The sequence below is a fragment of the Gadus morhua genome, chromosome 1, assembly GCF_902167405.1.
Source record: "Gadus morhua chromosome 1, gadMor3.0, whole genome shotgun sequence".
NCBI classification, from domain to species: Eukaryota; Metazoa; Chordata; class Actinopteri; order Gadiformes; family Gadidae; genus Gadus; species Gadus morhua.
The window spans coordinates 10523228-10535747 of record NC_044048.1 but is presented as its reverse complement, the minus strand read 5'-3'; the positions used below and the strand labels follow the sequence as shown (position 1 = coordinate 10535747).

At 43.3% G+C, this 12520-nt stretch overlaps 1 protein-coding gene across 1 annotated transcript; it reads left to right on the top strand.

The window, feature by feature from the left end:
* Window positions 1-180: 180 nt before the first annotated feature.
* On the top strand, window positions 181-12101 carry sypb (synaptophysin b). The gene is made up of 7 exons (XM_030365220.1): window positions 181-321; window positions 1591-1656; window positions 7485-7609; window positions 7950-8148; window positions 8269-8460; window positions 8720-9035; window positions 9633-12101. The coding sequence occupies exons 1-6, from the start codon at window positions 304-306 to the stop codon at window positions 9002-9004; spliced, it is 885 nt and encodes a 294-aa protein (XP_030221080.1). The 5' UTR covers window positions 181-303; the 3' UTR covers window positions 9005-9035; window positions 9633-12101.
* The last annotated feature ends 419 nt before the right edge of the window (window positions 12102-12520 follow it).

Sequence of the window (12520 nt, the reverse complement as noted above, 5' to 3'; positions counted from 1 at the left end):
CCAAAGCCACTACGGCGTCCTTCCATATTTAGACCATATCGCATTCTGGCAAGGTAAACATCCTGAGATGTTATTTCCAAAGCTGGGCTTCCTATGATAAAGCAGCGCTGTGATTGGACGAGCTTTACTCCACGTCTGACGACTTTGGTTGACGTATCACCGCCTCACGTGCCCCCTCAGCGCGCTCGTGACGCAACACAGCTTTCCTGGGCTCATCGCGGTCCTCCTCCCGTGTGTTGTTCGGATGAAACGCTTCCCTCCCGCTGCCACACTGATCCTCTTATCGACAAGTAAGCTGCCAAGATGGACGTTGTAAACCAGGTAAGGATTTTGAAAAATATTAAAACATTTATAACAAATCAGTTTCTTAGACGGCAAGCCTATATCAATTTACTGCGGTTGTACTCGTATTTATATATATATATTTTTTAGAGGGCGCTGTAATAATTCTGCCGACCTTTCAGTTGAGAAATGCACTGCTTTCGATCCGTTTTAGCATTTAAACCGAATTACAAATTTCCATTGAACGAAGTGTTGCAGTGCGCTAAAAGAAACAACAGACTGCATGATATGTTGCGCCTTTTTTTTTGCAATATGATGATGCGGGAGATATGATGGAGGGGCCCGTTCCCGGTGCAAACCATCCTATAGGTGGTCCAACGATTACTGCAGCAATGACATTTGGCTACCGAGGGCACGATGTCGGCTTATGGGACTATTTGGACATATAAATCAAAATTAATCCATAATTTCACCGCACAATTTTCCCATTTGTTGAACATAAGCCCACTAGAGCAGTTTTTTCTCATGGCCTTTTTCGTATATTCGGGAAGACCGCAGTAGGCCTGCTCCCAGTCTGTAGCCAGGACACACAGGAGCCTCCACCACCTCCAGCGGCAGCAGCTTTGCAATCACACACCAATCCCTCGATTGGTGTGTCGTTAATTCAACGACGTGACTAACGTTCGTCACCGATTCCTGAGTGCAGTCTTATTTAATATGAATATTTTTCTGGGAAACATAATCGATGGTATTGGGTAGGCCTATATAAGGCTAAATAGCCTAGCTCAAAGATTACACCGTTTAGCAAAAAATAGTATATCGCTCATTCCAGTGCGGCCATTTATTGATGCTCACAGCCGAGAGACACACAGCCTTCATGGCTGTGTCGCCGCATTCACCCAGACGCAGTGGATCCGTAGCCTGGGAGTGAGCCGTCATGCGGAATGAACATACACCAGTCATGTGTGTGCAGACAGGCGAACGAAAATAACAATTTGATAATCAGCTTGATCGAATTGCAATTCCACCCCCACCCCGACCACCCTCTCTCGCTTTAAGTCCCCACACACACACACACACACACACACACACACACACGTACACACACACGCAAGCACACACGCAAGCACACACGCATGCACGCGCTCGCGTAAAAACACCTTTCCTTTACGGATGCGGAGTTGTAACCCTATTTCGTGCGATTGACAGGTGCGTTTGTTTAACCGTCTGAAACGTTCTCATATTGACTCCCGTTGTTTGTGGGATGTGCCACAATTTTTTTTAATTGTGGTTCTCTTCTTTTCACAGTTGGTGGCCCAAGGCCAATTCACGATACTCAAGCAGCCTTTAGGATTCATCAAGGCTCTACAATGGGTGAGTGATCTCATGGAAATTATGGCGCGCTTTGTAGTCCTAATGGAAGTTCAAATAGTTGAGAATCTTGGTTTTGAAAGTTGGGCAGCAAAATCTGTGCCAAATGACGTTATAATCGTGCAATATTTATTTTAAATTGAGAGTTTAGAATACAATCTATTTATGTCGAGACGTTGGCTGACGTATTTGTGTCCTTCTGCCAATCAGAGGGCACAAAGCTGTAGTCTACGTGAGGCTTTTACGCTCGTGACTGGCCGAGCGTGGCGATAATACTACACTACCCATCAGGCCGTGCGGCTCGTCGCTTCGTCTTGGTTGGGTACTGGCTGAGCTTTACGTGTAGACAGTGCATTGAATGGAATATGGAAGGAGCATATTCGGTCCAGGGCCTCCATCCTTATGTAAATATCTATACATAAATTGATAAAATGGAAATAAAACAATATATCTATATCTATATATATCTCTCTCTATATATCTCTCTCTCTATATATATATATCTCTATATATCTCTCTCTCTGTATATATATATATATATATATATATATATATATATATATATATATATATATATATATATATATATATATATATATATATATAGTGTATAAACGTCCTTTCACCAGATGATGGGGATAAAGCACCTTCTGTGCTGTTTTTTATTAAATGGTTCAATCTGAGGAGTACTGATTCATATCAAGTGATACATTTTCTTTAAATATTCGTACACATCTTTGAGTCGCCATGTAGTGCTGGTTCTAGGCTATTTATGCAATTGAGTTATGATGACACAAACAATTGTAGATTGTATTTAACTTTGCCGCTGACTCAAATATTACTAAAGGTTTTCAAATAGACAGAATGACCTCAAAGATAACAAATGTTCTTTAGTTACTCTAAAACGGGTATAGCTACTGTTAATAATTGCCCTTTCCCTGTTGTTGCCCAGGATCATGTAATTTGGCTTTAGATGCCACGCCTCCTCTTTATTTATTTTATTGTTTATTCTTACAGGGATAGCGCACAATAATTAGTAATTGCACCAGAGTTAGCTAGCTGCTGAATTACATTTATTTTCCCTGGGCAGGTAGGCTAAATAAACTACAGCAAATGCACCATATAAAACATCACAATACCTAAATGTTCATCTGTACAATAAATCCTATGCGATCATTAATGTTGACATATTTGTGCTTCCTTTAGCAAAAGCTGGTTGGTTTCAGGGCGGTTTCAAACTCTGCAAAGCTTCCTGAGCCTCTAATGTTTTAGGGTATAGAAGTCCACTTCCCCACTACTTTAACAGAGGCTTGACTAGTCCACTGGCTAACACCATTGGTTGGCCATTGGGGATCGCGCCATGACAGAACTCTGCTCTTCATCAGATAAAGGACTATTTTACAATCAATTTTACTATACATTCACTGGTTCTCAAGAAGTTATGACTGTATCACAACCTGGTAAAAACCTGTCCCTAACTGAAAATGTGTGCCTATTAAGGCCCCATTAATGTTTTACTTTCTCAATGTTTACCCTGAGGCCATGCAAGTACCAGGAATGCGTGGGAATATAATGATTGTAAAAATAACATTTACCCTCTAAAATGCTTACAAAGGCCTACTTTATTATTCTACCCCTTATAAGCTAACTACGGTTAGCGCATTTCTCTATACGAGATGACTCAGCAGACGATGGACAAACAACATAGAGATGTGTATACACAGATGTTGCTCATATCATTAATTTGGGTCTGTGGCTTTAAGCTTGGCCAACTTCCCCAGTTTTGGTAACCATACTGTTAGGCCCAATCCCATTTCTACCCCTTACCACTTCCCCTTACCCCTCCCCCTTGTTTTGAAGGGGTAAGGGGTAAGGGGAAGGCGTAAGGGGTAGAAATGGGATTGGGCCTTAGTGGGATCCCCTTACCCCTTCCCCTTACCCCTTCAAAACAAGGGGGAGGGGTAAGGGGAAGGGGTAAGGGGTAGAACTGGGATTGGGCCATAGTAACCCTACTTATAAGCCAGTGTAATACATCTGAGACATCTTTGTGAAACAGACCACAACGTTAATATGGAAGTGTCTTACTTGCAGTCATGCAGGGAAAATAAATAAACACAGGTTGGAGATTGGCCTAGCTAGCCCTTTTAAAGACGTACTTGGTGTTAGCAGTGAAGTCCTCCCCTGGAGCAGTGTGACTGTTCCAGCTCCTCCGCACAGCGCGCCTGGGTCACGGCGCACTGTGGCCGCCAATCAGCAGCCAGGGCTCGGGGAGGCCTGGGTCTGGCTCCATGAATCATGTGTCAGAGGCTCTGTGTGTCTCCGCGTCAGAAGTGGGGCAGCTGGCGGGCCGCTGCCGCTGCTGCTCTCTGTGGATTAATATGGACATGATGCTGCACTCACGTCTCTGCACAGCCTCCCTACTGCTTACACAGGGGACACATAAATACACTTAGGCCCAATCCCATTTCTACCCCTGCCCCTTACCCCTTCCCCTTACCCCTTCAATACAAGGGGAAGGGGGAAGGGTAAGGGGTAGAAATGGGATTGGGCCTTAGGCTCAATCCCATTTCTACCCCTTAGCCTTCCCCTTACGCCTTCCCCTTACCCCTTCCCCTTACCCCTTCAAAACAAGGGGGAGGGGTAAGGGGTAGAAATGGGATTGGGCCTTACACCCGCCCTTCCAACAGGATTGATTGAGCTGGAGACGTTACCCCACACACCATCCAGATGAGTCATCAAGGTGTTCTATTTGTTCCTGGCATGACACTTTCCTTTTCAACAAATATTATCCTGGAAGGATAATATTTGAGACTATTTTGATCGCATTTTAAAATAATACCTTTTAATTGGCTCAATATATTCTTCGAATGTTTCTCCTTGCGAGGGTGATGGCTTTGAAGGTCAAACAAATATTATTATGTTGAATTGTGAAATCACCCACTCAAGGGCCACATTTCTACAGACACTGCATCGTATGAACGCACGTGCATATAAATACGGATTCTACCTCTTCTGGGCGCCATTGCCCGTGTAGACGAGTGTGCATTTTCGTTTGCACACACTACAAATAGAACGTCCTTGGTTGTGTGAGTCATGCAGGAGGCCCGACGCTTCTATCCGTCTCTTCAGTGAATAGCGGTGGCGATGCCCATGTTGGATGCTTTAGGGCGCAGAATTCAATGTACACACAGCACTGACATGGGGGCTCACCTCCAACATCTTTACAACCCAAATACACCCCCACCCCCTGCTCTAGTGAAGGTCAGATTGCAAACAGCAGAAGCAGAATAAATAATATCACCTGTGATGTAATGTCAACTTTTTGACATATCGTCCGCATTATTGTTTTTCGGAGAAAGAGCGAAAAGAAATACAGAATTGCTGTGTCTTGCGGTGTCTCTTATCCATCTTCATGGGTTATGGTATGAGGTCTTTGTAGAGCCCTACTGACTCTATTTGCATCGTACATCTGTTTAACACTCTCCACAGGCTTGCGGCTGGAGAAGCTGTTTAACATCCTCCACAAGCTTTATGATGCAGTAGCACATTTGTCTTTTTATAATGGACCAGATTCACGTTACACGACTAATCACCAATTAGTGGATCATGTAATGAAACAGGTCATTTTCATGTACACACACAGACACACAGGCCCACATAAGGCCCTAGCATTTTGCTTGCTTATGCATTTGCACATTTAAGCAATAGCAACCAACGTGAGGGAGGAAGAGAGGAGCAGCCCAGATGGCTATGGTACTTTGCGTCCATGCTAGTGAGCGTGCATTGTCCCCCTCTAACCAGCACGACGACAGGACACAGGCAGTAGCAGTTCTGCTTTCAGTGTGATGCTGCTAATACTGTTACCATGGCAGCAAATGCTCCTTGTGCAGCCATTTCTTTTCACACCGAGGCCATCCCTCCATCTATCTCTCTCTTCCCTCTTTTTCTTTCAGCTGTTAATTCAGCCATCCACTCAACTATATAGGCCACAGTAATCATAGCATTGTGATACGGTTTTACTAATGGAATTGTTTAAAACTGGTTTGGGCAAATCATTTAATGACGTTTTAAATCCAGTCATTTAAAACACTTGTGTAAAGTTAAAGCAATAGGCTACTAATAGTAGTATTAGTATTACAATTATTATGATTATGGAAGTAGGACAAAATTCTAACTAATAATGGATTAATACAAATCTCAACCTATGTTTCATTGCTCCAGCACGGTTAAAACACACTAGCCATATTATTCAAATATTTGAGGCATTTCTTTTGTATTCAAATCAAATTAAAAGTGTACACAGTGTCGAAATATCGTCCCACTCACCGCTCTGGATCGCTACAGTGTCTAACCCTAACTGCTGTGATTGTTGCAGAATGCATCCATAAAGTCACACAAATTCATACAGGCTATGCCAACAAGAGACCCAGACCATACCACTTGGTTCTAACCACACTCAACATGCTTACTTATAACCTAATGAGCTATGTGTGACTAACACCTTTTTGTTTGATGCAAACATCTTGCTTGGAATGTTAACATGCAACATTTACAAAGGTGAACATATTTAATCTGAGGGTCCTGAAAGAAATACCGTAAATGAATTGTAAAACAACTGTCGTCTCTCACCATTCAAATTCCATTACTCAAACTATATATATATATATTAATTTATTATATTAACTAAATTAACAGAAAGCACACAGTAATACAATATGAGTGCCGGCTAACTTTATTCGTAACACCTGAGATAAAAGAGTAATGGGAGCAATAGGTTTCGAAAGCAGCGTTTTACTATGGGGTTAATCCAGCCAAACAATCTGCTGGCAGATTACTCTAAGCAGTTATGTTTGTTGATTCCAGAAGCAGGAAGACTTTACTTACTACTAGGCAATAAGAGGAAGTAACCTGTGTGCGTACCTGTGCGTGAGTGTGTGTGTGTGTGTGTGTGTGTGTGTGTGTGTGTGTGTGTGTGTGTGTGTGTGTGTGTGTGTGTGTGTGTGTGTGTGTGTGTGTGTGTGTGTGTGTGTGTGTGTGTGTGTGTGTGTGTGTGTTTGCATGTGTGTGTATGCATTGTGACTGGCTTTCAAGCTTCCTGAAGGCATAGTTGGGTGACAGATGGCAGTGTACCTCAGACAGATTAATAACTGGATTTACTATCCAATCCCATCTGGCCTGCAGGGAGGGGAGGCTAGGCTATGGTAAAAATAGTCTGGTTTGACTAATCTGCTGTGTGCGAGAGTGTGGGCTTATATCTGCGCATGTGTACGCTCATGCAGCACCATTGGTTATACTGGAGGAAAAGGCACAGTTCTCACCTGAAAGATCTCACCTGAAAGATCTCACCTGAAAGCTTACGGCGCGCGTCAAACCACCGATCGACCCAATAACCAAAGACTTGTTTGACGACAAGCCAAAGGCAAAACCCTGCTGCCAACCAGACAGAACGTTAAGGTGGCTGTAACCATGGCAACAGGTGCAGCTCTCGCTCGGTAGCCCTGGCGATAACGCTGCATTGATTTGCACGGGGTGCTCCTGTGTCAGCAGCTCATGGGGATTGGTGCGGCCTCAATGCGCAAGACGCTCCAGAGGTGTAAACATGTCTCTGTGGCGTTCAGTCTAAACAACAGTTGCTTGTTTTACATATTAGCATTATTTATAAAAAAAGGAGTTCACTTGCACATGAAATATTCCTGTTCTTATTCATTGTTTTTTTTTATATGATGCCGTCTGAATGTTTCCCTGATGTGTTTTATACATTGCATTTGTCTTCAATGAATTAAGAGGTTAGAGCTCATATTTTTGCGTTCTTATGTCTTCTGATCCATCAGATCTTTGCCATCTTCGCCTTCTCCACATGTGGCAGTTACTCAGGCATGTTCAAGATGAGCGTTGAGTGTAAAAACCGGTCGGAGAGCAACCTGGCCATCGAGGTAGAATTTGAGTATCCGTTCAGGTCAGTATGTCAAGCACACTCCCATACTAGCATCAACTGAATCACCAATTACATACTGGACACAGATGACAAATGGTTACAATACGGTTACAAATGAATACAAATAAGAAAATTCATTTTAAGTGTTTTATTGCAGAAGACCCATGATATGGTTTTGTATTATGTATGGATAAAACTGTGTGATCTCATATGCGATTTAAATCTTATAATTACAAGATCTATGCTCATAACTAGGTTTTTTTACGAGTTACTACAACTACAAGAACATGGGCAAGTGTATCAGTTCCCAAATGAATGCCATTCATTCCTCTGTACTCATGTGTTGCTGTATGTGCTGTAGGCTCCATCAGGTGTACTTCGACGCCCCAACCTGCAAGGGGGAACGCCCCGAGCGTCTCTTCCTGGTCGGTGACTACTCCTCCTCAGCTGAGTTCTTCGTCACCATCGGTGTCTTCTCCTTCCTGTACTCCATGGCAGCCCTCTCCGTTTACTGCTTCATGCTGGAGAAATACCGGGAAAACCAGAAGGGTCCCCAGATTGTGAGTACAGTACCCCCGGTTTAAGGCCCAACCAGCCTTGGCTTTTGCATGACTTTGGATATTAATTGATTGGGGTTTGACAGAACGAGCTGTTGATGGATGTGTGTGGTCTGGCTTCAGGACTTTGTGGTCACAGCGGTGTTTACCTTCTTCTGGCTGGTGTCTTCGTGCGCCTGGGCCAAGGGCCTGTCGGACGTCAAGACCGCCACGGACCCCGACAAAGTCATCCCCCTCATCACCGCCTGTGATGAGCTGGAGAACCGCTGCAAAGAAATCCACGACCCCAAGGTCTCTGGCCTCAACACCTCCGTGGTACGTACTCTCGCCTCGTAACTAAATATGTGAATATGTTAGGAAAAACCTTGGCCAAGGATCGGCTCTTTCTTGTCTTGATTGTGCTGGATGAACCATGTGAACAAACAGGGCTGGCTTTACTAAAACTTAAAGTGTCCATCCATCTATCCATCTAATGCCCTTCTGTCCTTTTACTTCGGACCCAAGCCCAAACAACATACTGCCCCAACAAATCCAGCCAAAGCCCTGACTCCCTTCTGCTCTTTCAAACCCCCAGGCGTTCGGCTTCATCAACCTGATTCTCTGGTCTGGGAACCTGTGGTTCGTGATCAAGGAGACCGGCTGGTTGGCCGCCTTCGGGGTCACATACGCTCCGTCCTCCCAGGAGAAGCAGCCCGCCCCCGACTCCTTCGCCCAGGGGGGGGATTACGCCCAGCAGGACCCCTACGCCGGCTCCCAGGGGGGCTACCAGCCCGACTACGGCCAGCAGAGCTACACCGAGGGCGGAGAGTACAGCCAGGGCTATGAGCAGCAACCCACTTCCTACTCCAATCAGAACTGAGGCCATCCAATCGGTGTGAAGCTGCAGGATGGTGAGTAACCACAAGACACAGCGTCATCATCCAATGAGAAGAGGCCATACATTCAGTTTGACCACAGAGGACCAATGCTACAGTCATAAGCTAATGGAAGCAGCTATGGATGAATCCTGTATTATGTAATGTGAATGCACAGATGATTTATCGGGTGGTTAACTAGTATTACAATCATAAATAGAATGTATACTTTATAGAATATATCGTATTGTGTATTTAATGTCATTTTGCATTCTAGTGCTGAATTATTGTGGTTCATGTGGTTTGGATTATTATCCAAACCAAATGACTGGAACTGTTTTTAATACATTTTCCCTGTGTGTGTGTTTGTGTTTGTGTTGTGTTTGTGTTTGTGTGTGTGTATCTGTGTGTGTGTGTGTGTGTGTGTGTGTGTGTGTGTGTGTGTGTGTGTGTGTGTGTGTGTGTGTGTGTGTGTGTGTGTGTCTGCATGTGTGTGTGTGTGTGTGTGTGTGTTTGTGTGTGTGTGTGTGTGTGTGTGTGTGTGTGTGTGTGTGTGTGTGTGTGTGTGTGTGTGTGTGTGTGTGTGTGTGTGTGTGTGTGTGTGGTTTGTGCGCGTGTGTATGTTCCTTCCAGGCTGACGTTAGTTGTAATTTAGGAGTGTGGTTCTCGACCACTGCCTGAACTCCACAGTCCTCTGTGTGTGTGTGTGTGTGTGTGTGTGTGTGTGTGTGTGTGTGTGTGTGTGTGTGTGTGTGTGTGTGTGTGTGTGTGTGTGTGTGTGTGTGTGTGTGTGTGTGTGTGTGTGTGTGTGTGTGTGTATGTGTCTGTGGGTCAACTAGAGGAGGAGGGGTGATGTGGACGCCCGGCCGGACCACACTGCAGGGTGGGGGATGGTGTGTGGGGGTGTGTGTGGAGGGTGGGGGTGGGTTTATCCTGGGGGGCGGTGGGGGGTGGGAGGGTTTACTGTAACAAGCTGTTTAGTCTCGTAATGTACGTAACTGTAGAAGACAACCAAGGCTTGTCTGTTTGGTCATGCGAGAGAAACTTGAACACAATACCAAAACCTTCACTAATGAACGGTAAAGATACATCTTACTAAATGGGAGAGTCTTCAATTGAATTGAGAAAATTGTAGTAATATTTAACTTGGGAGAATGTATTTGTCTGTGCTGTGTAAATATAAACATAACGATATATATATACATAATTATTATTGTTATTATTATACATACACAGTTGAATAATTGTGCACTCCATATTAGTTGTTATACAACAAATGTAGAGCACAGAGTTATTCAACTGCATTTATTTTGGTTCTGTTTAGGAGCTTACATAGTTTAACCCTACTGTCCTATTCATATCCATCACTCCTTAGTCAGGCTAGTTATTTGGTTAAGAATAGATTTATTTTTTCCGACTTTCTTTTGTATATGTTTCATATAATGGAAGGGCGTTCAAGTGGTTGAGGTTGGTGTCAATGTAATGGTAAATGTTTCAACGGAAGTGTTTAGAAAACATGTTTGCTATAGCAGTGAGGAAATATTAGCTGTGCATTATTTTTATTTTGGTTTTTGATTTGCTGTTTCGGTTGTCATCCCGACATCACTATCACGACAGGATTTAACTTTTGTGTTTCACAAAAAATGTAAAAAACTGGCACAAAAATATGAAATGCATATAGTAATGACAAATAGTTAGCATGGTAGCATCTTTTATCTGCATATACTATGCTTTTTTTTTCTCCAAAAACCTGCTGTTGTGTTCTATTAATGTGAAGATTGTGTATCAGGGAAGTTTAACTGTTTAGCAATGTGTGTGTGTTTTTGCGTGTGTGTGTGCGTTTGTCTGTGTGTGTGTGCGAGCGGGTGTGTATGTGAGTGTGTGTGTGTGTGTGTGTGTGTGTGTGTGTGTGTGTGTGTGTGTGTGTGTGTGTGTGTGTGTGAGTGTGTGTGTGTGTGTGTGTGTGTGTGTGTGTGTGTGTGTGTGTGTGTGTGTGTGTGTGTGTGTGTGTGTGTGTATGTGTATGTGTTTTGTTTGGGTGTATGTTATGGCATCAAGCAAATGACGTCAATGAACCGTGTCCAGTTTGATCGCCTTCATGTGGTCCAGATAGTAGTCAGACAGAGTCCTATAGTTTTTTAACCATTGTTTCTATTGCAGCATAATCATGGAACTAAAATATTTACATTATCATGTACTGTTGTCTGTGTGAGAACAAAGTAAACGCTATGGCTTTGAAGGTCATGCCCAAACCATCGGATATTCTATATTCTGAGCTTTCCAACGATATAGCAACATAAATGATAAGGCTTCTGCATTTCCCAATTCCTCTTCCATCCCTTCCTTCAATGAGAGACACGCCCAAGTAATGCATGTGTGTTCTACCTTTTACCTACACGGCCCTAATGAAACATTGACCTTGTTTAGACCGATGGATGCATTCAATGTTCATGCTATAGTATCAGTACAGCGGTGGTTGGTTGAGGACATAGCTTACTGCATACAGCACATGCTAAATTTCACACAAAGCACAGAGTCCAGTGCTGACGGGAACACGCATTCCCAGGTCATCACAGATATACTGCCAATTCTCTGTTTGGTGGTTAGAAGAAGAAAATGTTTGCTAAATGGTGTGAGGTGTGGCTTAGCATTGGTACTGTTGCTTCCACAGTAATACAAAAGAAGATGTCCGGCTATAGGCTTTAATGGTGGGTTTACGTTTTAAATTTACTTTTGAAAAAGGCCTGGGTTATTCGGATGGGTCGGATGTAGAAGCAACAGCTGTCTTACTTCCGCGAGTTCCCCCTGCCCTCCTCTCTCTCTTTCTCTCTAATTCTCCCTACTTCTCCCTATCAGTTTCACTCTAGCTCTGATACATATGCTCAAATGAAAATATACTCTGTTGTTAGTGGTGAATGATGTCTTGTGATACTCTACGCCTTTTAATAGTGCTGTGTTTATTGTGTATGACGTATTCATAGTAGTATTTATGATGATAAGTCTGAGAAAAGAATATCCCAAACTCTTGAGAATTCTACTGTATTCTTATTATATGGAATTCGTGTGAAATAAAAAAAGAATAAAACTTGAAATTATTCTGTTGATGGTTAAATGTCTGCCTCTTCTTATAATGTGTTTTATCAATGATGTTATATATATTTCTCTTTAGACACGTCTTCAAGTCATTTCGTGCATGCATTGAGTGCTGTGCATGATCACGGCTGCATACCGGGCTGTGCCCTACAGACGGTCGACGTGGTGGGAAATGTATATTTTCCAGTGTAAGTAATCATCACCCATGTGAATGCATGAACACGCCTACATGAAATGGTTTTCCATTCAAGTTAACAGAATAATAGTTTGTAGGAAATGAATAAGTCGAATAGTGGGTCTACAATAAGCTTTCACAATACAATAACGGGAAGTTACGTAATCTTTTCGCAGCAGTGAAGGTGGGTGAAGTGACAACCAAAGACTGTCGTGTCATGACTATGATTCACCACTTCCTGACGGGCTGCGGG